At 39.8% G+C, this 25,025-nt stretch overlaps 2 protein-coding genes across 2 annotated transcripts; both read right to left on the bottom strand.

Moving 5' to 3' along the window:
- Positions 1 to 55: 55 nt before the first annotated feature.
- lyve1a (lymphatic vessel endothelial hyaluronic receptor 1a) lies at positions 56 to 2,683 on the bottom strand. Its single transcript, XM_070843171.1, has 6 exons — positions 2,566 to 2,683; positions 2,255 to 2,435; positions 2,028 to 2,167; positions 1,208 to 1,414; positions 987 to 1,053; positions 56 to 851 (listed from the first exon to the last, which is right to left on the bottom strand). Exons 1-6 carry the CDS (start codon positions 2,651 to 2,653, stop codon positions 716 to 718), a joined length of 819 nt encoding a protein of 272 aa, XP_070699272.1. The 5' UTR covers positions 2,654 to 2,683; the 3' UTR covers positions 56 to 715.
- A 1,554-nt stretch (positions 2,684 to 4,237) lies between these two features.
- Positions 4,238 to 24,435, bottom strand: mrvi1 (murine retrovirus integration site 1 homolog). The gene is made up of 21 exons (XM_070833102.1): positions 24,307 to 24,435; positions 19,581 to 19,793; positions 16,798 to 16,904; positions 16,640 to 16,701; positions 15,410 to 15,583; positions 15,090 to 15,167; positions 14,927 to 14,970; positions 14,592 to 14,648; positions 13,505 to 13,960; positions 13,318 to 13,396; positions 12,344 to 12,461; positions 12,149 to 12,179; positions 10,781 to 10,921; positions 10,432 to 10,563; positions 9,073 to 9,226; positions 8,784 to 8,833; positions 8,018 to 8,176; positions 7,014 to 7,075; positions 6,238 to 6,360; positions 5,831 to 5,956; positions 4,238 to 5,250 (listed from the first exon to the last, which is right to left on the bottom strand). The coding sequence occupies exons 2-21, from the start codon at positions 19,650 to 19,652 to the stop codon at positions 5,088 to 5,090; spliced, it is 2,388 nt and encodes a 795-aa protein (XP_070689203.1). The 5' UTR covers positions 19,653 to 19,793; positions 24,307 to 24,435; the 3' UTR covers positions 4,238 to 5,087.
- Positions 24,436 to 25,025: the final 590 nt, after the last annotated feature.

Here is a 25,025-nt window from a genome sequence, read left to right on the forward strand (position 1 = left end):
GGATGACTGATGGCACTTTGGTTCTCAAAGGTTTAGACAAAAGCTGTGGAGAGCCAGGCATGCATGCAGCTTGTCATTACACAAACCAACTATGTATAAACAATTGTACCTTACGCTCCATTTTGTGATGGGGGTATGTCATAAACTTGAAGTTTTACTGTATACACTGTACATCGGACATAAGAACACTTAATGGTTGAGAGAGATTTACACAACGTTGCAGAAGAGATTAATGATGTCTTGGAAAGTTCCCTTGTCTCTTCCTTAAATAGCTTGTTTTAAAGAGTGAGTTTTTGCGGAGCTATTGATATATATATAAAGATTTAGGAGATACCTAAGTTCATAATGATATATGCATTTCAAAAAATGCTTGATTGTTGCATAAATGTTGCATTTAAGTGTATGTTCATTATATGAAGCATCAAACAGTATTTAAAAAGAATAAAAAGTCGTCAGTCTTCACATTGATTGTATTGCAAACATTGCCACCTAGTGGCTAAAATGCACTATTTAGTATTCAGTCAGATAATTCAGAATACATGCACACATTTAACATATAAAAAAATAAATGCATTTTAAGTCAATTCTGTTACATTACTTTCACACAAACGAAAGAACATAACAAGGGACCCGTCCTTGTCCTTAAAAGTTACGTTGCTCATTAGTCGTCCATGGAGTGCTTCTTGAAAATATCTACATATCATCAGAAAAATGTTTAACTTGCATCATCGCCCACTTCTATCCTTTCATCTTCCTGAGCAGCTGTCTGGGTTTGCTTTATATTCTTCACACACGTCCACTCTTCTGTCTCGATGTACTCTTGCTGCTGCTTCCTGCCAGAGATATTTCTCCTTTTCACACAGAGACAGAAACAAATCAGACTAATAGATGGAACAATTACAAAAGGAGAAGCATTTGACATGCATTTCACATATCACTTTCCCCACAGTATTTTATGCAGTATTTTCATGTGGAAAACCACTCACATTTTGATGTATGCAAGGATGATTATTGCAATAAGGAGAAGGGCACAAGTTAAGGCGATGAGTATGGCTTTTGATGGAAGAAAGACAAAAAACATTAGTCAGACAAAATAAAAATCACATCCACAGATAAAAGGTCTTTACTGTCGCTTGTATGTTCTACTTTTCTGTACGTCTTGAATTGAATATGACAAAAACTTCATCCACAGCATTAATTCTCTTACCTCCAGCAGGGCCTTGTGCACTGCCAACAAACCGGAAGGGTTCTGCCTCACTGTCCATGGTTTTAGGAGCCGAGGAGGAAGAAGAAAGAAGGGAGGAGGAAGACGTAGAGTGCATGTTTGCTGCCTTTGGAGACTGAGTTTCCTCCAAGTGATCCATACCGTTCAAAGGGCTATCAGTTGTTGTATCCTTCAATTGTGACGCAGCATCTGTGCATATACACAGAGGCCATGAGAGATTAGATAAGCACTACTGTATTTAAGCTACATGCTATTAGATAAATGTATGTTTGTATCGTTCACATTCTTTTTCATTTGTTTTAACTCATTTGCAACTATGTTCTGATAGCGATGTAGGAAAATATTAAGCTATTTCTGGAAGGGTTTCTGCCAGTAAGGGCACATATTTAGTTTGTGTCTTTATTTCAAAAAACAAAAAAAATAACCCCCCCCCCAAAAAAAACAAACAAACTGTAAAATAAACATAACACAATTGTCTAGAAAAAAATTATATTCTCTACAATTATAACATTTCCGTGTAGATTTTGGGGCTACGTAGTTTTCCCATTAAAAAAAAATACATAAAATACACCAAAAATGTAGCTGAATCCAAATTTTTCAGTCCAAATGTCTATGCAAGAAGTTCTTAGCACAGCCAGTGTCAGGAATATCCATCCACATCAGTCTGAGTTAATACCTTTTAGATTGTGTTATTTAAAAAACAAAAAGCCAGCGCTGTATTAAAAACAGCGTGCGTGATGTCTTCAATCAATTCTTTATGTGTAAAGCTTTGAACAAAAATATGCACATAAAAATGTCATACCTGATTCATTAAAGCAAAACACATCAAACTTATTTGTGACAGAGGCTCGCCATGTCACCAGCCCCGTCTGGTTTTTGCCACAATTAAAAAGGGCCTTGCTGCGGGGAATGACTGCAAAATGTTCATCAACCCATCCAAACCTGAACGAAACAAGACATAACATAAAGTCAGTCACTTTTCATTACATTCCGCTGAGGTGATCTTGTGCATTTCTTCTCTGGCCTTACCTGCATGTTTCTAAACCTCTAGTGAGAGCTTCCTGTACTTGTGCTTTTGAGGCAATGTTCACTCCGAGGGACGAGCAGAGCATCCGGGCTTCAGAGGCATTGAAGGCATACTGAGGCTGGTTGAGGTGATTCAAGTGACTAACCTGAAAAACTCCAGCAATACTTTGGTTTGCTGGGAAAACTAGACACAGCACATAGAACATTTTCAGATGTCTATACTGTATATGATGAAGCAGTAATGATAAAACATAACAAATTCTACATTTAGGATGAGCAAATGAACAAATATTAAAACAGCTGGATTTACCTACCCCTGATGTGGGTTGTGTCAATACTTTGATCACAGATGACCGGATTTATCATCAATAGCGATGTGATGCAAAGCCAGATCGTATTCATGATGATGGTCAGAGAAGAGACGGATGAATGCCGGGGATGACGAGTGCTGCACAGTTTATATGTGTGCCAAATGACAGGGTTAAATGGAGGCGATTCTGTTCACTGGGGCGTGTGGACTCTTGTCATTTCCAGAAAGTAAAGGAAAAGGAAGAGGGAAGTACCGCTCACAGGTCACATCAAGAGCCATGTTCTGGGAGCAAGGCCCAGAAAAAAGATAAAACTCATACGTAAACAGGAGACAAAGCTACGAAGAGTCTGTGTGAGGCAAAACGCAGTGAATTTAAGTAAATAATGACTTAAACAGGATTGTTCTTTGGTTTAAACAAGTGATTTTCAGTGCAGTACATAAGCATTACAAGTGTTGGATATAAGTGAAAATACAGTTTGTACAATAATACTCAGAATAGAGCACATAAAAAATGTTGTATAACACTTCAAGCCCTGTCCTCATAGAGCAAGTGATTTGCACTGTTAGTGAGTGACATCTGGTAGCCTGTCCAAAATGATTTCCTCCCATGGGGCATTACTCAGTCATGAACATACTTATGATCTCTGGCACCCTCTGATGAGCCTTTGGCACACGACAAAATCCCACTTCCACAAAAACATCTCTACACAAGCCCTAACGGCAGGAAATGACGCAAAGAGTTCTGACGAACACGCAGCAGTGTTTTTGTCAGATGTGAGGTGTCAATGAGGTGTGTGGGCATAATAAATGGCAATCCGGAGTGACGGAAACAGACATGGATTTAACTTCTCTTATGGGTGGGGTTTGTGCATCTATGGTGTCATATTAAGGCCCTCTGGAGTTAAATGAGCATATGATGGAATTTTGATGTGTTGGACAGTGAGAACAAGAAAATCTGATTGGCATAGCTCTATTTGTTGGCTGGGTGCAGTGACTTTCTGTTAAGTTTCTGCTGCTGCAACCTCACAACAACCTTCCAACAGTTTTAGTCTATATAAACAAATGAGACATAACATGTTCATAAGTTAGTGAGCTTTTGAGCTACTGGCAGGTGGCTTTTATGACCTTAGGAGAGAGTCGGGCTAGCGGCAGCCCCTCATTTTCAGTCTTTATGCTAAGCTAAGCTAATCAGCTGTGGGTTGTAGCGTCAAATCTCGCACGCAGACATGGTGTTATAAATATTCTCATCAAACTAGAGGTAAAGAAAGTTAATTATATTTCACAAAATGTCAAACTATTCTTTTAAAGGGGCTATAATGACATTTTCATGTGACAATGTCAAAGGGTTCGCTTGTAGTGACGAAACTACAGAAGATTATCAGCAGCTTTAAGGAGCTATGTTTCCACTCATTGTTTATTGTTCCAGCCGGCAAAGTTAGGCTCCCTCTCATAGCTCCTATAGAGCCATCATAACTGTTACTGTCTGCGACTAGCCGGTGATGAAAAGTGGAGAGACAGCCAGATATTTCCCTCGGTGGAGACCCAAAACAGAGCTAAAAAAAGAGTGCATGATAATGTTGCTCAGTAAAACAAATAAACAACTGTTTGCTAACAAGTTTGACTTTGACTGATACGTCATTGTGGCTATACTGTACTTTCGACCTGCTTTTATTTTTCTCATTTGAAATGACTACAAAATGCTTTCAGCCACCTTTATTCAAAGGTGAAGGGGCAGAGCATAAAATCCACAGAGAACAAAAAAAACACAGGTAGGCACACATATGCAAAGAGGGTAAAAATAAGCCTCATGCCATCTAAACAGTGCTCTCATACAGGAAGAAAATCTCTCAGTGCTCTGAAGACACAATCAAAAAATGGCACAAATGAGAACCATCAACTGCAAAATATTGCACTTAAGGAACTACTTTGGAATGTGCTTATATTTTGAAGTCTTTAAATACACATTATAGAAATTAAAGAAAAAATAAAAACTTTCCTTTATTTTCTAAATATTTAAATATGGCGTCAAAATCTCTCAGGGACTTCATCATCTATTGGACCTGAGGGATTACACTGTAATATTGGAGTGTAGATAAATACACACTTTTCCTATTGTGGCATTTACTGGAAAATGCCATATTCATGATGAAAAAGTACCCAAACCAGAACATATCATTACATATGCATCTAACTTAAATATATTATATATATTTCATCACACTATATATAATTGGTCCCTAAACAGATTACCTTTTTTTTTCTTGCTGTAGCAAACTATCAGTCAATTTTTCAATCCAAACAAAATTATAACTCAATGCTGTTAATCATGAGGCAAAGGCAACATTATCCACAAAGCCTCCCAAAACGTCTTTGGCCCTCGAGAGTCAGGGTCATGGATTCAAGTGAGTCCTAGGGTGGTGATATGGTAAACCGACAGAGGGCGACTGCCTCTCTGCTGTTCTTTGGTTGTGCTGCTACAATCAGTCCAAAGATCTTCATCTCGCCTTGCACAAAGTTCCTCTCGGCTTACGTGTCCTCACGTCTGTTGTAGTAGTCACTGAAGAATGTGAAAATACTGATAACCAGACACATCACCACAAACAGCATCAGGGCGATGCAGAGAAGTCGCCGACTCAAAGAAACCTTGGGGCAAATCCGACCAAGAAGAACCAGGACCTCCTCCATTCTCCTGTGAAGACAATGACCTCGTAACAGTTTTATATGAATCCATGCATTGATAAAGACTGATTTACTACTAAACTACGACATCATTTGCACATTCAAAGGATAAAATAAGGGATTGAAGGTTAAAATGGATTGTTTATATGTTGGATAATGTATCGAGTGTAAAAAAGAGTATCTTTAATCAATCAGCATCATTATTAACCATTATTCACCAGTTTTTTTCCTCACAAATGAACATCCAGTTTTTTGGAGCTGTAATAAATCTCCTAGGTGTGCAAAATAACTCTTTATATTTTAAAAGTTTGAGGATTCATATAAATAAGATAAGGATTTCTACCTCGTCACATTTCTACAATCAAACGTGGTTTATTCGATGGAGCTCTTGATGTACTTTAACGACTTGAATGCAGCAAAGTGAAAGTTTGAGATGTGCCACATAGAGACGGACTGAGCTGTGCTCTCATGGTGTGGATGAAATTCAGGTACATGAAACTGTCGAAGCTGTCATTCGGCCCGCTTACCTCACCACAGTCAAGGAGCAACATACAAAATATGCTGCATATGTTTTTAAGACGTAGATTTACCTGGTTGTCTTTATTTTCTTTCCACTCTCTTCATCTTTATTTTTCAATTCAAGCTGTTTCTCTGCAGCCTTTTCCTCCTCGCGCTTCTCTTGAAGCAGTTTACTTTGCCTCAGTCCCTCTTGGTAGCTGCAGTAAAAATATTCAAATTTACCAGCAAGCACAAACAGTGATAAAATGCCTGAAACATTTAGGCTCTATCATCAGGCGGCAGTACATAATGTATAATGTTATTACAATCACTGTAAATGTCTAAATGTCTCTGGAACATTATCTACTTGAAAAAAAATCACCTGTACAACAACATGAGTGACAGGTCCCATAAATGTGGTAATTTATGATGGGCTACAACAATGTCATCACACCATGTGTGTTTGTGTGCTGTTCAGGACCAGGAGAGATGGCCTCACCCTTTATTATATGCCTCCTCCTCGATCTTTGCCTTGATCTCGGCTCTGATCTCGGCTCTGATCTCCTCTAAGTTGACTGAAGGCTTGGCTGGCTCACTTTCCTGCTCCGACGCACTCTTTCCACTGCATTGTTTCAGATGGGAAAGAACATTCAGCCTTGGACACCTCTACTAGCGCAGCAGACATTATAAAACTGAGAGGAGAGAGGACACATGTAGGTTCCATCACAGCACTGCGGCCTTGTCTTGTAGTGGACAAAGTGCAGCACTGACTGATTGGTAGTGTGCATTACAGACACCATCACAGGCACGGCGAACACGATCAGAAAAAAATGGAGCTGGCACTTTGAACATCTGTTATTGCTATTCTCGTCTCCTCACAGAACATCTAGCCCAGACACTTGAGAGCTCACTTTATAACCAGGATATGATTGGAGCCCTGTGCCTGGACTTTGTCAGACTCTTGCACAAATGTTTAGATTGCGACCCAGGATAGAATATCCTGCAGCAGGGTTTGATTATTTTTTATGCTTTCAGGGTTATTTTCACCTCACTGGGGCTTTCTCTCTACATCCTGAAGGTCACGCAAAAAAGCCAAAAGTCCCACTGCAGCACAAAATGCTTTTGATAAGAATGATTACAAGTCCAGGTTCCTCTTGGCCCATTGTTTTAAGGACTTGGTAGTGACCTTGGCAATCAAGGAATGGTATGTGCACATACTGTACTGCACACAAAGTCGTGTGTGTAAGCAAAACACCACAATTACACAAAACATACCATTCTGATGCAGGTTGTGCCGCCTCTGTAGCAGCGCTGCTTTTCACATCATTTGCTTCACACTAAAAGAAGAGTGTTGAAAAATATTATTACCTTCTAACAATAACATACAATTAACAGGCGTGATACAAGTATTCACATAGCTCGAAAAATAAAAAATGAAAAGTTAAACTCCTGCATTCAAAATCCTACTTCAGTAAAAGCCGCGTGACATTACATAAATAATGTTATTCGATTGTTAACACTGATACATCAACGTGAAAAAAGCATCTCACTGTTGTGGCTGGTTAAAGTGGAACTAGTTTTAACTACTTTGTATACAGTTGGGTAGTTTTATTCAGTTGTTTCCAAACTGGGGGTCAGGTTTCTAAGGTAAATCTAAGGGGTTGTGAGATGATTAAAGGGAGAGAAAGAAATAAGTTTTGCAATACAAATTTATATTCATATTTTGGACTTTTCTCAGATTTTTTTCTTTTAAGTGAAATAATGGATAATCTTGCTGGTTATTTGAATGAAACCATCAGAGAAGTTAAATAGGAAATCTCTTCAGTGCAACTCAGAGACATTTGACAAAGACTAGACATTGCTTTTTGCTTACTGTATTTATCCTATCCTCGTCACATGATTTTTAAAATGGGTTAAACTGTAAACTAAATAGTACTTTTAGCTGTCAGACAAATGTAGTGGATTAAAAAGTACAATATTTTCCTGATAATCAATAAAGCTATGGCTTCAAGAGAGATGGTTAACGTTTCAAAACACAATTTAACCATTTTGAAATGAAGAGAAACACTTGTAACGTATCAGGTAGGATTTGAAAAATAATAACTGATGACCCAAAAATGAACAATTTCATGATCGAGTGTCCTTCGATGAGTGTCCTGTGTTTCTAAGCCATTATTGACAACTTTCCTTCTGCAGTCAATCTGAAAGAGTGGGTGTCACTTCATTAAAAGCTTGAAATGTCTTTTCCCATTATTTCCTGACAGGACAGGATGACCTACCACGGCAGGAAGAGCAGCACCAGTGCTGGGGCCCACGGTGGGGCCCACAGTGGGGCCCGGGCCGGCTGTGGCTGGGGTCTGACCTGGGGTCTGACCTGGGATGTTCAGGAGGTTAAACTTAGGCACCACAGCCACGCTCACCCTACGCCTGGGCAGAGCCTGGACAGGAGACAGAACATAAAACTGTCAGTGCCAAGACCATAAAACTGAATAAGGTCAGACACTATTGCATGGACAGATGTATAGGAATCATGAAATTCTGTGCAGATGTTCATTGTCCCCTGATGATGAATCCTAATGACTTTGGTGAACCACTGCCTCTGCATCTAGTGCCACCATGAGTTTGACATTTGTTGTTTTCAGTGAAGTATCTTGTACGTGCTTGGAGCTAAGGTTAGCCTATGATTGCAAACATTAAACCTGCATTATTAGCATGCTCATGTTAGCATTTAGCTCTCAGTACAGCCTTACAAAACCTCTAGCATGGCTGCAGGAACTGAGGCTTGTTATAAGATAAACACAATAAGTCTTCAAATTGCTTGTTTTCACTGACTAACGGTCCAAAATTCAAAGACATTCAATTTACTATCATTTGATGTAGAGAAAAGCAGCAAATCCTCACATTTGAGAGGCTGGAACCAAGGAATGTTTGACATTTTACTCCACAGATTAATTTATCATCAAAAAGCTTGTTGTAATTTTCTGTTGATTATCTAATTGATGAATCATTTCAGCACTAATAACATAACTCAGAAAAAGTGCCTACCTTTCCAAGGGTGAGGGACATCGATCTTGACGGCCGTGGAACGCCATCATCTTTATAAAGACAACAAATGAAAACACAGACTTTCATAAGCACAGAAACCATTAATTTCATGCTGGGCAGCAGCAATGCTAAAAAAAAAAGGGCCTGCTTTATCAAACCCTTGTCTATATAAATAAAGTTTAAAAGATTTTCTATTGACAAACATGAAACCCTCTGTAGAGGAGAAAAATTAAGTTAGGTTGGCTGAGTTTCCTTCTCTGTGTTTCCCTGTACATCAGTGTAGTCTCACCTCCAGTGTCTACAGACCCTCCGTAACAGCGATTTGAGTTCTGGTTGGCCAGCTTCTTAAACTCCATCAGCTCTGCATGGTCCTTCTCGTACGTTCTCTTCAGATTTTCCACATATTGCATCATGACCTCAGTGGCCTTGCTCATACGTTTCTCCTGTTGCACCACGAAAAGTCAGGAAATAAAGCCTGCATTAAAATCCATGAGCAGAGAAACAGTAATTTCTGCTGAAAAAAAAACTGTTGCATGACCCAACTACCCAAAAACCTTAAGCACAGACAGATGGTTATTTATGCGAAGACCTATGAAACAATTTATCATCATTTGACTTTCTTTTCTTAAATGAAAAGTTGTCTTTTTAAAGTTGAATCATTTGGGTTTTTTGGCCACTAGAGGGCAGACAAGCTTCAAAATAATGTGACAGACACACAGGCCTGACATATTTAGCTAAGTAACGGCCTACTAACACACCAAGCAGACATAGATCAGTTCATCATCCCATTAGCATCATGTTTTTCAACACCTGATCAACAGATGTCCAATGTTAACTGACAGTTTTTCATGGTTTGGTCTCTTCAAATTCCCTGAGAAAAATATCCATCTCTTAACAGATGTTCAACTTTCATCACCAGCTTGTTTTGTCCAGTTTGTCTGTCTACTGTTTGGTGCTGGGCAGGTAGTGTTCAGTGGATTTGTCAGAGAAGAGCTGCTGGAAACAAAGTTGATGAGGGCTGTGAGACTGAACCATTGATTAAAATGGGCTGTGAGATCAACAAGCTAAAAGAGGCAAAAAATCTCCATAGACGCAAAAATTCTCTACAGTTAATACCTACAAGCAAACATTTGACAATATTATTATTGAAATCATTGAATCATTCACAAACTTTTTGAGGCAGTTTAATGTTTTAAGCATATTGGAATGCCATATAAACAAAGAATCAACCTGAGAAACGTCTAGCCATCTGAAATGGATTAAAAATGACATGCTATAGGAGCATTAATTTCTCTGAAATAGATAGAGCCGTATAATTATTAATAGATGGGCAGCAGTACAAAGAAAAGACACAAAATGGCAGTAATTCAACTGAGTGTTTTGGGATAATAAGTAGCTCAAGACCTTTGTACTGCAAAAACAGTAAATTTGCTCTTTAACTGATGTTTGCTTTGGCCGGCATGAGGTCAAACATGAACTCAGATAAAAATCTTCACCATAGTTTTTAAAACGCTGCCAAACAGACATTCAAGTGGTCTCAGGACATCCTGGAGAAGACAGCATCTTTTAAACAATAACACGATGTATATTTACACCACGCGCCATTAGCTTTATCTTCTGTCATCTGCACGTGTTTGTATAACCGCACCTGTCGAACTGCTCCAACTATCTCGGCTCGACTGGAGAGCCGCGTAGCCAATCGGTGCAGCACCGCTAACGTGTCTATGAGGCGCTGGTAGGACTCACGCTGCTCCAGGTTCTGCCACTGTGGTGAAGTCATCTGCAAGTGGCACAAAAACATCTTGTCACAATTCTCTCAAAACAAAGTGTGCATTAATCTCCCCTTTGTACCTGGGATTGGACTCGAACAAGATAAATATTTACTGGGGGACACTTCCAGGAAACATTAAGCAGATGAACAAGCACTAGAGAGCCACAGGGAAGTCTTCTTTTCTGGTAAGTTAATCTAATATGAACTGCTGTTTTCGCTGACTGACCTTCAGTGCTCCTTTGAACTCTTCTAGTTCTCTCTCAGTGTCTTCCTCTGTCAGGTTCCTCTCCCTCTCCGACTGTTTGAGACGCATCTCCAGAGTGTAGTTGTCATTGCGAAATGCCAGTGACAGCTGGACAAATGCATTCTGTGGGGAGGAAGTTCCTGCAATATAACACTCCGAATGGCACATTAAACAGCACATTAAACACAGATGAGCTTCTGGTGATGGCAAGACGCCAACTGGAATAAATCAGAGGAATCCATAGAAAACTCTCCCACAGTGCCACACAAACACATATGCAGGCTAAATGAGAGTCAGTGTGGTTGTTCATGTAATACAAACATGCATTTTTATTGGTTAACATGTGGGGGAGAATCAGGCAGCCCTGAGACCAGCATGGAGGAACAAGCTGTGATTTGGACATTTGACCTCTTGATGTTTTGCTGTTTTGATCAAAGTCAGTCTGCACAGTTTTCCAACCATCATGGACCATAGCTTAGAGGAAATATATGACCTCTGACTGTCCTGATACAGACACATCCCCTAGGGAACGGCGAGAGGCTGCAGCCAGAGCCTCACAGCGTCATTAATGTTTGCATTTTCTCCACAGGAAATCACTCTGAGTCTCTTCGGTCGGATCAGGAACAGAAAAACACTTTCCTGTTGACAAAACGCGGCCAAATCCAGGCAACCAATTTTACGACTGTGTAATTAACTACTTTGGTAACAAAACAGGTTATTATAAACACAACACGTAGCTAAAGCAGCAGTGAGTGGAACAATACTTCTGGCTGCACCGTTTGAACCAGTGGTTGGTTCAAACGGTGCAATATTGCACAAAGTAACAAATTACCGATGGCGATCAATTTTATGACCCACGTATCATGATTGATGCACAGGGTCAATGACTGTTTAAGTGTGTTTATGCAGTATACTGTATTTGTATACTATTCAGGCTTTTACCACCAAATGGGCTTTTAGTGGTTCGGTTAAAACACTTCTTTGCTTTCTTGCGGAGGCTTATATGAGAAGATTGATACTCATGATATGTCATTCTTGGACAGAGCCAGACTAGCTGTTTTCCCAGTCTTTATGCTAAACTATGCTAACAGAAGCCTAATCCAGCTTCATATGTACCATATAGACATGAGAGTGGTATATATCTTCTCATCTAATTCCTGGGAGGGAAGAAAAAAAGCGTACCTCTCAAACTGTGACACTATGTATTTAAATTGCAGACAAGCACAGACAACTGTAGCATGCATGCACAAAACACTTTAAATACTTTATCATGAATAGGAATGATTTGATGTTATACAGCAAAATAATGTGTGAAAATCACACAAACATCTGTGCAGATCGGACACCAACCTCAACTTCCTTTTCAGTGAGTGGGGGGGCACTGCAATAAATCAATATCGAACTGTTAGAACGGTAGGTAATGCACATGCAGTATTTGTACACAGTAAAACTAAGATGTAAGGACGATTACTTTTGAGCGACTAGTCAGGAAGAATGATGCAAAAGGTAAAATGTAACTTAAGCAACAGATGGTTTGTTACACACCAGCCTGGTAGACCTCTGTGAAGTTTGAGCTTTCTCAGCATCACATCTGAAATGTTTGGCATGGCGTCAGACTTCTCCCTCGCCTCCTCACTGGCTGAGTTTGTAGCGGGTGGAGAGCCTGCAGGCACATTGTTGCATAAATGAGACCTAAAGGGAATTAACTGGTCTTTTTCCCCGAGAAGTTTTGATTCAAGTCTCAAGTCAAATTTTTCCACAAATAGCAACTGTAGGATAATGATAAATACTGAAATGTAGCGTAACACAATTAAATAAGAGTCATGAAGTCAGTGAACAGATGTAATGTTACTGTACACAGCATAATTAATCTAATTGGCATTAGCCATCATAAGTCAAGGTCAAGTTTGGCTGTAGAAACCCCTGAGTGTGTTGGATTGAGAAAGGTTTTTTTTCACTATGAAGATGAAGGTGTTATTTGTTCTTTTAACATTGTCTCACTTTAAGGTCTCTAAATACTGAGCTTTAAAATTAAATTAAAACTGTATAAAGTTTCCTTCAAAGCTGTGTTTACTTTTCAGAGATTTTATTTGGTCAAAATTTTCTCAAATGTCGAGTCAAGTCTGTAGGTTGGCAAGTCTCAACTAAGTCAAGTCCAAGTAAAATCCGAAGTCCCAGTTTTTGTGACATCAGTCCGATTGTTCCAAATCTATAAATCTGTCTCTTTCCAATCCTACAAAAACCATAAAATCATGTCATCATTTCCTCCTCCACAGGTCACACATGCTTTAACAACCATGCCATCTGCTGATGGGAAATGAAAATAGCATTTATGTCTCTGTTATGAGGTTGTCAGTAAATGGATGGCACAGAGGAAAAAAAAACAAGAACAGATCATCATAATTGTCAGATTGGAAAAGATTTTCCCTGAGATTGAGGAAGTGCACACCCTAGATGATATGTACTGCTTAAAGTACTTTCTGTCTTACATGAATCAGAGGGTAAACAAGGACTGTTACCTTTTTCCTGTTCAGCCGCTTCACTCAAGTCTGGTAGCTTGGATCCCACTATGCTTTGGTTACGCATCAGCTTGTGCTCCTGGATACACAAACACATGCACGAGAAGAAAACATTTTTCAGTCTTTCTCGCATTTTACAGAAGGGGCAATTCACAACAAAAGCAGGCAGTAATGACCAATGCTTTACCTCTTTGATTTTAGACAGTTTATGCACACTGCCCGGCTGAGTGGGGAGGTCCTTGTACCCTGAGGATTTGAAGACAGCATCCCGGGGCTTGTCTGAGAAGGTATCCTCCGATGTCGAAGGGAAACTTGGGCCTCCATTTCTAGAATTAAGGCTCCCTACGGCATCCCAGGAAACAGCCCTCATTAGTGGGGGGAACGCCCCAATCGTCTTGATCTCTGCTGTACAGGGGGCCTGCTGGGTAGGAGGCCGGGGAACAGGCTTTGCCACCCCTGTGGCTGGGGCCTGGTTAGGGTTTCGGCCTGTCCCAGCTCCCTCATCTCCTTTACCGACTGCTGGAGGACTCTTAGGTACAGCAGGATCGCAGTTCTCCTTCTGAGCAGCAAAACGGGGTGTTAGAGTCCCAGAGGACACTTTCCTTTTCTCACTGGGCTTCCAATCCACCAAAAGTCTGTTGCCCTGAAGTTAGCAAGATAATAGCCATTAATAATACACTCAGCATTCCTGTTGTGTTAATAAACCTTAAATGTTTGAACTCCATATGGATAAAGAAGGTGGTAAACTCTGTCTGCTGTTCAGTAGGATGGTGATGTTCACCACCTACAGGATGTAAAGCTGATGGGAATGTCATGAGTTTGGCAGGTATTTGGTTATGAACCCAAATGCTGGACAACTTTGAATTTTGACAAAATGATGACACTAGCAGACAAGTCATTAGAATATATCCTGAGGGGAACGTGAATGTCTCTACCAAATTTCATGCCAATCCATTCACTAGTCGTCAAGACATTTCAGTGAAAACCACAAATGTAAACTTGACGGTGGATGACGCTACAGGAAATTCAGCGTAGCAAAGAAATTCATCCTCTGAGGAGCACGAACATCCAAATTTACTAGATTTCATGGCGATATATTGGTTGTTGAGATATGTCAATCTGAAGTGAAATGGTCCTTCTTCAGCAAATTCATTGATAGAGATTATTTTCTTTCTTTTTACAAACCTGTCTATCAGAGGTGCATCCGACAATATTTAGTTTGTCATATGTGTGTTTATAAGAAGAAATGCAGTAAGTCAACATTTCAGTCTGACCTCCTGATCCTCCGTCGTTGAATCATACTGTTCTCGTACTGAAGGAACCTCCAGATGCTACAACAGAGGACGACCAATGTTCTTGTGTTAATAAATATTGCTTGGACCAAAAAGTATAGGTATAAAGTATATGAAATAATAACTAAGAATATTAAAGTATATTGCACAGAAACTAGGTGTTGCGCAGACAAATTAGAGGAACGTTTAAAAACACAACAAACAAAACAGTTTTAAATGAAGAAAATGACTATGCATGAAAATATATGTGCAATTAACACCATCATGAGAGATGTAATTGTATTATTTAAAAGTAATTGCTGTGATAATTTCTTTACCTGTCCAACTGACTGTGAGCTGAAATGGGTGGTCTCTGAGGGTCCTGCAGAAAACAACCAACAAAATCATTCTACCAAACTCCTACAGCCAAAAATCAATAGCAAAATAGGATTTTGTTTTCAACAGTGCTGGAGAAGTCAGACAAAGACTGAAGTAAATTACCAGTTTGAGGAACTGCAGACACTGAGCTGCTTCTAGATGCACACGGTGAGGATGACGGTGTTGGAGTTGGAGAGAGACCTTTGAGAAAAAAACATTTGTGAATTAAAGCTGATCGGATTAGTTCTTGAATGAGTTCAGTGTGACTTTTGACACTTTTTAAAGTAACAAACAAAGTCTATATAGGGTATATGATATATGAGTGTAGCGGCGCGTGCCTGGATACACAACATATGACTTCTTACTAATCAACTTATGATTAAGAAATGATGTGCTATGTTATGTACAGTGTTTGTGTCTCTGTGCGTTTGTGTGTTCACTACCTGTGGGCGAGTCAGTGAGGCTGCCGGTGGAGCGGCGACCGCGGCGCGTCAGGAAGCGGTCGCTGACCTTCTTGGCCTGTTCGAGGAGCTCTAGGTTCTTCTGTCGATCCTCCTCAGAGAGCGTCAGCTCTGGCAGCTGATCTTTCACCAGGTCAATCACATTACCTGTGCTGTCTGAGAGAGACACACACACACTTGTTTTGATTGCATATTTCTCTACATTTTGACACTTTTACAACACTTTTACAATTACAACATGCCAAAAAATATTATAACATAAAAAATATCTTTATTAGCTAAATATCAGCTTAATTCAGCTTTAAAAGAACACATTGTGTGCTTTTCTCGAACTCTGTCAAAGTTTTATTTTATAATAATAATAATACTAATAATAATACCTTCTTATCTTATTCTCATATATTACTATTATTGTTATTATTATTATTAGTATTATTATTATATATTTTCCTGTCATTATAATGTCCTCTTATTTTTTATGCTTTCATTTTATCTGTTTCTTTAGTGGGTTTTTTTTGGTTGCCTTTTATTCTGAAGCACATTGAGCCTACACATTTTATATGGAATTTGCTGTATAAATAAACTTGACTTGGTATTTGAAGAAGATAAAAGTGGGATTCCTCACAAATGGATGTGAGCCAGTAAATCAGGTGATGAGGCTTGGCTGAGTCAGGGATGTTTTTACCCACTCGCCATCCACAGAAAAGGGCAACAAACTAAACAAAAGTAATCAGAGCAGCAAAAGCATTTCAGGCATGTGGGCAGACACACCGACAAATTTATCTCGCCAGACGCCAATGACCAAACTTAGTCGAAAGGTGTGAAGCTTCTTGTGTAACTACAGAGCATGAGAGCATTATTATGCTCTTATTCATCCTTAGAAAGACAGATCTTTCAACAAAATAAAATCAAAGTGGTTTTAACATTGCAGTCCGGTGACGAAGGCACTTTGAAAAGTGGATAATTTGGAGTGTTAACAGTGTCACAAATGTTTATTTAAAAACCAAAAAAAAAAGTTAATATATGGAGAATCATTAAAGAGAAACATCTCTGACTTCAGGTTGGTGCTGGACTAAAGCAAATGCTGCTAATGGTAACAACAAACTAGCTTTCATACTGTTGTGGTAATTATAGCTGCAGTTTATGTGTGGGTCTTTCTGTCTGTATATGAGTGTGTGTGTGTGTGTGTGTGTGTGTACAGGGTTCACCCACCAACTGTTGTGATGGGACCTCCAGACGAGTTTCTGGCCAGCCGAGCTCTGGGACTGTGCGGCCTGATGGAGGAAACCGTAGTGATTCAGACACACTGTCCTTGTTTACAGCCAAAAAGGAAAAAAACTACTTCAGTGTTTAAGATGGTGGAAGATTACCTGGCCTGCTCCAGGGGACGTCCATCTTGTTGGACAATAGTGGCCTGCTGTGGGTAGACGATCGTGGGGGCGGTCATGACGACAGCCCGACTCTCACTGGGTGTAGACTGTGACACAAGAAAACAACAGTATCAAAGTTAAAACAAGGGTACAGCAAAACTGAAATAGATGTATATGTTTTGCTGTTATTTAACAGATACAATATATGTGATGATGTGAGAATGTTGTGTTCACAGCTTGTTTCTGCTGCCAGTGGCCAAAAAAACTGCAGATTTAAGTACCCATCAGGTACTGAGTGCAGGGCAGAATATAGCAATTATATTTTTATATTAAACCAACCAGTATTCCTGCTGCTGGAGCAATACCCCACTTCAGGTTTGCTGTGTCAGTCACATTAAACAAAACTTACAACAATATAAACACTAGATTTTGACAAAAAGTTCCTAAACAAGACAAGACAATTTAGCTTATATTGTGTTTCATTGGTGCATATTCCCAAACAAATATGCAATAAATCTATTGCCAGCAAACAGTGAACCTGTGTACCTTTAGGGACCCCTGAAGGTGGTTGGCCTCTGGGCAGTTAACTGTTTTGACCCTGCTGATAATTCTGTCTTAACTACAGAGACTCATGAAACTTTAAATGTTTGTATCCGTCTTAAACCAAGAGACTTCAGTACTTCTCTAAATGTTGTAATAAACCTCAGCTTTGATTATGCAGAGAATGATGTAAAAGGTGGGAAGAAATAGGATCGGTCATTTGTTAAAGCTGGAGAACAAATGAATGAGAACAAATCAAAACTCATATTATGTTGAATATGGATGTCACAAAGCTCTTTACAGGAGATTTGTAATTGCAGAGTTTTCCAGATTGGAGAGTTGTAAAGCTAGAGCACTCACCAGAGACAGATGTTCAAAAATATTGGTCAAAAAAGAGGCAGAGCTTTAGAAACCCTGACTTTTAATATCTCTGTAGGTCAGGCATCATTAAATCATTAATCCTACATTTCCCATAAAGCAGTTCAATAGCTGCTTTCATTAGTCCCACCCCCCTGCAACCATTTCCACAGGCTAATTTGCATTCCTAGTGATGAGTAAACTGCACTTCACATTCAAAAATCAGTTTAAGTCAATTTCACTATTTCAAATATGTACTTTTTCGCATTTGGAAAACTTCACGTTCTTAAATTATAAGTTGTTTCATAAATTCCGCAGACAATTTAGCTCCAAGCACCTTGTCCAAACATTAAAGGTCAATATTGAAGTAAAAAAAGACTGAAAACAAACACTAGTGCCCTAAGAGCTCCTCTCAGGTCTTATCTTTGACTAAACTCCCAATAAAAGGATCCCCTCTCATGGTAATGCTGTAGAAAGGCCACGGCTGTGTTGTAACAAAGTTGGATACTTTTCATAGTGTTGGCATATGCCCTGAAGATTAAATTACACAGATTCATTACATTCTGCAGAGATATCTTATCTAGCCTGTGTGTTAATGAGCGACTGCAGAGGAAGACAATGTTCTCTGAGGCCTCCGAGATGTTTTAACACTTTGCTTTCTGCCACGTTTGGTGAATCAAAGTCTGAATTTGACCTCTTTAAGATTATATTCTTCATATTGTTGCGATATACTGAAAACTACACAATACAACTCTATCTAATAGCTAATTTCCATGTACTGCTACTGGTATGCTACTTGGTTTTGTCTGCTCGAGATATCCATCTCAGACGTTTCTGCTACCTTCCCAGTACAATGAATTGAATTTGAGGTACTCAAAGCATTTGAAAATGACATTTGAATAATAAAACAGTTGATATATTATAAACTTTCTAGTGTCCTTCCAACAAAATAATGTCTAAAAACATTTAAGCAAACTAAACATAGTTTAAGTTAAGACGTTTTAGTTAGACCTTTCTGCAAGGACAGACAGCATTTGAGAAAAATTGGGAATGAAATGCATTTTTAAATGTAAATTTTAAATTCAATCAAAGGATAACTTGCTTCTGGGGTTGCAACAGTTCCCAGATCCTATTATAGCCAATGTGATGATCTCAAAATAATGTCAGGATCATCAAGCAATAAAGTTTTCTCAGGATCTTAAAGTCAAGTCCATCTTTAATTACATAGCCCAACACTATAAATCACACATTCACCTCATGGGGATAAATCTGACATTTTATAGAGACAGGGCACTCACCAAACAGAGAAGGCCTCTGTGAAAAACCAAAAAGTAGACTCACCCAGAACTGATCTACTGAATTTCATACATCTTTTTAGAGACTTCAGCAGTGGCTCTACTGTGGGTGATTTACTGTAAAGGGCAGGCAAAGTGACCCTGGAAGACTCCAGGGAAAACATCCAGGAATCAGTGGAATTACAGATGATTTTGTAAACATCATGTGGGAAACTATAAAAATATAGTAGGGAGAGAGAGAGAGTGCAGAGCCAAAGAAATGAAATATGCACCAATTCAAATCTCAATATGGCGTCTAGAATTTGTGGCCCGGATTGTTTTTAACTTCTCTGCACAGCACTTCTAACTAGGATCAAAACAAGTGTGGAGTTAATGCAAATAAATATTCTCCTTTCACTGATGAAGGATTAATCAAATGCTTCTGCTGCTAAACTTTTTTTTTTTATCTTTTGAAGACAGACTTCTGTGGCAACGTTGAAATAATTTCCTCACCAGGGCCAAATGCATTATTTATGGCCAGTTTTTATGGCCTCACATGCTTTTGTGAAAAACAGGATATGTGCTACAAAAAGTGAAACAGTGAGCACTCACTGTACTGGGAGAGCTGGAGGAACTGTCCAGCTCCTCGGGGGAGTCCTCCTCTTCCTCGGGCAGTGTGGGCATGCTTGGGAGCAGTGGAGGGCGTGAGCGGGTGTGGGGGAAAACAAAAGGTCTCTCCGAAGTGTAAGGGACGTCACTGGACTCCTTGGAGTTGTGATCAGTTTGTTCAACAGGAGATCCCTGCGGCACGTGCTTCTCCTCGTCCTGGCGAAGCAAGATCACGCACACATGAAGATACAAACACGTGTGTATGTTCAGCATGATGATATATGCACTGAATATTGAGGGGAAACTCCTCCTTCACTGCCGGTAGTTATTGAACTGGTACATTAGCTGCTGACCCTTATGTCTGAGAAAATGAAATAACACATGAATGGCGATATTCTGAGGAAAGTCTTTGGTGGCTAACCAAAGCTAAAGCACTCGAACTAACAAAACCGTCACACCATAAACAAATCCCAAAATAGCTTCACTCTGCATGGCCTTGGTACAGCAGTAGCACGTTTTCCCAACAGGCTGTTACCAAAAACAAAATGTGAAACTGTATTTCTCTGTGACTCAGTTGTATGGCTTATCAGCACTAAATACTGTAGCGGAAAAAGGTCATGAAACTTCCAATCAGTCATGCCATAAATAAGGTACAATGGATGACACACAGTAAAAAAGAAAATCTATTTTCTTCATTTATGCCATGGAAAATGGTATCCTGAGGATGTTTTGACCACTAGTGTTGCTAAGGAGAAATGAGTAAAATCCCCTTTTGTTTGTATTGTGCACGAGGACACATATGCTTGCATGCAAGAATGCAGGAAGCACAATTCACATCATGCTGTTGTTTTGTCACTGTGGTGGCAGTAGCACACCAGGGAATGCAGTAAAACACCAACAATTGGCTTTGCAAATGTTTTATGAGGAGGGAAATGTATTCAACACTTTTGTTAGACCTCAACGATACAAACTATGTGTTTTGGTAAGAAATGCTAAACGGTAGCATCATTTTTGTTTGTTTACAAGAAAACGCCACATGGCATCTTTAAGTTTGTGAATATATGTATTCTAAATATTTAATTTCCTACACATGGGGAATGTCTTAAATGTCTTGGTGTTTTATCACTTTTATCTGGACAACAAGAGTGATCAAACGCGCAATAAATTACCACTCATGACAAAGGGAAAGTTATGTGTGTTTTTCTTCCCACAGTGTCTTTCACCAGGCATTCACCATTTTGATCAGAAACACACTGCCTGGGATGCACCGGGTTGTTATAAAACATTCAGTGTAATTTGCTCTCACAGGCTGACTGAGGCTCCTGAGGGACAGCGTAAAACAAACAGAGCGGCTGTGTGGCAAGTAAGATAGCTCAGATAGCACGTCAACAATAGCATTTCTCTACATGAAATGTTTGTTTCACTTCAAGCTAATCAACACTGTGAATTTATTAAAGCTTCATTTAATAAAGTTCCAAGATGGAGGAGAGCTTGGAATTAAACCAATTGCCAAGATATACAAAAAATATAAAAGTGGAAAGCTAGCAGCAAACAAACTGATCAGCCATTGCAACAAAGGAAATGATATAAAACATATTCTGCTCTCATCTAGCTTATTTGAGCCAAAGTTAGGATGATGGTAACATATTCTTGGTATAATGTGAGGTATGAATGATCCATGCAAATATGTGTTTCTGTCGTATCTGCTTATATTCAAATCTTTCTCAAATTAAAACAAAGGCTGTGCTATGCTGCACATATAGCAGGGATGTAACTCACGATCATTATCTCAGCCAGACGTTAGCCTGGAGGGGATCATGGGTTTGGCTGTGTGTGTCTGTGTGTCCGTGTGTGCGTGTAAACGTCTGTTTTTGTACACATTTATACCTTTATGTTGAACAACTCCTTGTGGTTGCGGTGATTCAAAATGTTTTGATAAAACAATTTTATTGACCGTTCAGCAACTGTGATCAAAAACTGCTTCAGTTTGACATCACAGAACTAAAGACAAATCACAAACCTTAATCTGTTACAGGCCACATTTTGGCCTTTGCTGTAGTCTTAAAAACTGACATCCACAAAAAACGTTTGGTCTTGTTTGAACTGGAGCATCTGCGGATTAATTCCACACCTGATGTGTTATGATCCACTAAAGTTACACACAATACGACATAAACAAATCCGCATTTCTGCATCATGACTGTAAGTGAGCCAGTGTTAACAGCTGAAGTCTGTTCCCCCATCGTATAGTGTTTATTGTAGCGCTGCCCTCTGCAGTTGGGGTTAGGTTAAGGTTAGGTTAAGGTTAGGGTTTAAGTTAAGGTTAGGTTTAGGGAAAGCAGAGATTGCCTAACGAAGATTTGCACTCTGCTGAGTGCTCTTTTCAAGGCTTAAGTATTGATTCATCTGCTGATTATCCTCTCAATTCATCATTCAGTCATGAGAAAATAATGAAAAATCTATCAAACTTTAGTCCCCCATAGTTCAAAGTGACGTCTTCAAATGCCTTGTTTTCTCTGACCAACGAGTCAAAAAAGATATTCAGTTTACTGTTACAATAAATATCTACTTTTGAGGGGATGGAACCAGTGGATTTTCACTTTAACAACAAAAATTGCCTTAATTACTTAAATGATTATTCAGTTAGCTAAACTGTCAACTGATGACCAAAAAACCAATTCTTTCCACTGATGAAACTGCTGCAGATACCTGGCTTGCTTAAGTGCAACCTAATTTAGTTAGTTATAGTGTGTGTCCAACTTGTTTGAACTGTTGTTTGAACTGACAGCTCTTCCCTTTGTAGTAACACATTTATGCAAATCTAACTGCAGAGCAGATTTAACCCTCTGAAGGAGCACAGCGCACTCAGAATGCACAAACTATTGTCAGGGTGTGTGTATGGGATGCTAATGTAGTCTCCATTCGTTTGGTCTCGCCAAACAGAAAGGTTTCCATATGCATGACCAGCGGCACAGGTGTCTTTACTGCCAGTGCTTGTAACCATGTTCTCTAGCTAATGAATAAGAATGTGTAAGCGAGTAAAGGGTGATGAATTATTGGTTATTTCAGAGGTATGGCATGCACTTTATGCAGGACAAATCCTCCCTGAATTCAGAGCCAGTATATGTGGTGTGCTGCTCAGTGTCATCACAAACATGCCAAGTCCTTGGGAACATACAGCATAGGGACAGAAAGGCTGTGAGTCACTGGGGAGGAAATGGGTTGTTTAACTTGACTCCCAGTGAGCTGCGAGCATATTTCCTGACTACATGACTGCCGTCATACAGGATTAAAATAACCGCTCTTTTTTAACACTTTAAAAAGTGTTTTTTGCTGCACTGCTGTTGAGCAGAGTTTAAGCACTATTAAGTGTCTCTTGCTGGTGAGGAGAGCAAGAACATGTGTCTTATGGTGAATCACTCAGTTGTTATTTGTTTTATCTGTTTCTCATACCTGAAAGTATGAACTGTCTTCTCAGTCTGCTTCCTCTGTTATTATTTATCAAAATCAGAGCAGAAGAGAGCAGCTTTGAGGTTCTGCTGCATATATTAATATGAGAGTGAGTCACCAAATATTTCTAATGTGATTATCTGAATGCCCCTGGAGTTCACAGCAGCTTTGGTAACAACCACCTGCATTTTTTGTGACTGTTTAAACAAATGAATTGTTTTATTCTCTCATCAATATTCAACTTTCTTTTTCACAGCTGTAACAATAGATTCTGAGATGAGGAAAGAAGAAGAACAAAGAAATCACTGACAATTTTAGCAGGAATGAGTTTGTTTAAGCCCACTGCAAAGAAAAAACATCGTTCTTAGCAACCAAACACACTTGCGAACACACTTTCAAGAGAAGAATAACCAGACCACTACACAGTGCTGACAGCGGCACGTGAAACTACTATCTTGAAAATGACTAAGCCAAAACAAAGGTGCCAACCTGCACTGCAGAAGGCTCAACGGTGCAGACTGTTTCCATGTCAGACCATAAGACTGAGATAAATATTGCAGAGTAATTGAATCACTCAGATTACTTCCTGTGGGGGGAACAGGGCAGAACATACAAGACCCAACACACACAGGCCCTGCACCACAACCCAAGGACACAGAAAGCTTGTTCTTACAGCATACACTCGTCTTCTGAAAGAAAATGTATTTGTCCAGTGGAACCATCAGTTTCAGGCCTAGCTGTCTTTTCCCTCAGAGGGAGACAAGGGGACCGGCACCCTCCTCCCCTCCTCTGTTACATAAGCCCGCTCCCTCTTGCCAGATTTGTTTAAAATTTGGTTGTGTGAAGCACAGGGTACAGGGCCAGCAGAGGAAGTGGTTGCTACAAACCCACAATCTCAGATAACTGGGCAGAGGAAGTGTGAGAAAGAAAAAGAAAGGGTGGACAGATAGATGAACAGTCAGGTGAGGGAGCAGATAAATCCACTGACTTTAAAAATGCATGATCACACATATTTGCCACAAGAGGAGGATAGATGACACAGAGTTTCGCTTCTAGACAAACACTAGTTTACGTAAACTCACCCCGGCAGATACAAGTCAGGCCGACAACTGTCAAAAAGCCCCAAAAGCACAACCTGTTGCACAAGTCTGATAGCTGCAGAGACGCTAGCAGAAGACTGATAGAGCTGCATGTGTCCACCTAAAACCATCACCCACTAAGACCCCACAGCTCCACACAGCAATCATCTGAACCTGTCCACAGAGAGCACGCACATTACCTGAGTCCACCACTAGCGCTGCAGAGAAACACACGCACTCCCGCTGATCTCTCCAACTACCCACAGTTAAAGTGTCACTCTCAGCCTTTTCCTCAGAAAACTCCTCTATCCTCGGGGCTTCTCCTTCCCTCTCCCGTCCCCTCTGTTCCCTGTCTTTTTTCAGCAGCAGCCTCTCTTTCACTCCTGGGAGCTTTGACCATTTAAGGAGAAGGGCTCTGTATGCCTCTTTGAGCTGCTGTGTGTGTGTGTGTGTGTGTGTGTGTGTGTGTATGTGTGTCTATGTGTGTGTGCTGCTGCTCCACTGATCATCCCTCAACCAAAACCTGAAGAAAGCAATGTTATTTTTTTCATGCAGACTTTGTTTTGTTTCTCTAATCATAGTGTGGGAGCAGTAGGAGAATATTTTGTGTGTTGTTGTATGCGAGGGCATGTTTGTAAGACATTGATTCATAGATAGATTGTGTCCGTCCAATCTGTGTTTACTCTGACGGCCGAGAGGAATCCACGCGTCCACTTCCGAGATCTTGAAGTTCATCAGTGTTTGGTAAACTGTATTGTCCGACCATGCACCGTTTGTGCTGCTTTTTAGCGGTGACAGATTTGGGTTTTTAAGAGCTGCAATCGTCTTGCATTTTGTGCAGAAAAAAAGAGCACAGCAGTCACATTGTTTGGAGAAACACAGCTGACATTCATGGAGAATTACAGCATCACAATTTCAA

The sequence above is a fragment of the Pempheris klunzingeri genome, chromosome 1 (assembly GCF_042242105.1).
Source record: "Pempheris klunzingeri isolate RE-2024b chromosome 1, fPemKlu1.hap1, whole genome shotgun sequence".
Taxonomy (NCBI): Eukaryota; Metazoa; Chordata; class Actinopteri; order Acropomatiformes; family Pempheridae; genus Pempheris; species Pempheris klunzingeri.

What these genes read in the sequence shown, in the direction of transcription:
- lyve1a (XM_070843171.1), bottom strand. Translation starts at nt 2,653, where the DNA reads ATGAATACGATCTGGCTTTGCATCACATCGCTATTGATGATAAATCCG. An exon ending in TGCACAAGGCCCTGCTGGAG is followed by an intron (nt 1,054 to 1,207) that starts GTAAGAGAATTA and finishes TTCCATCAAAAG; the next exon opens with CCATACTCATCGCCTTAACT. An exon ending in ATCCTTGCATACATCAAAAT is followed by an intron (nt 852 to 986) that starts GTGAGTGGTTTT and finishes CTGTGTGAAAAG; the next exon opens with GAGAAATATCTCTGGCAGGA.
- mrvi1 (XM_070833102.1), bottom strand. Translation starts at nt 19,652, where the DNA reads ATGCCCACACTGCCCGAGGAAGAGGAGGACTCCCCCGAGGAGCTGGAC. An exon ending in TGTCCCTCACCCTTGGAAAG is followed by an intron (nt 8,177 to 8,783) that starts GTAGGCACTTTT and finishes TCTCCTGTCCAG; the next exon opens with GCTCTGCCCAGGCGTAGGGT. An exon ending in GTGCTGCTCTTCCTGCCGTG is followed by an intron (nt 7,076 to 8,017) that starts GTAGGTCATCCT and finishes CTCTTCTTTTAG; the next exon opens with TGTGAAGCAAATGATGTGAA.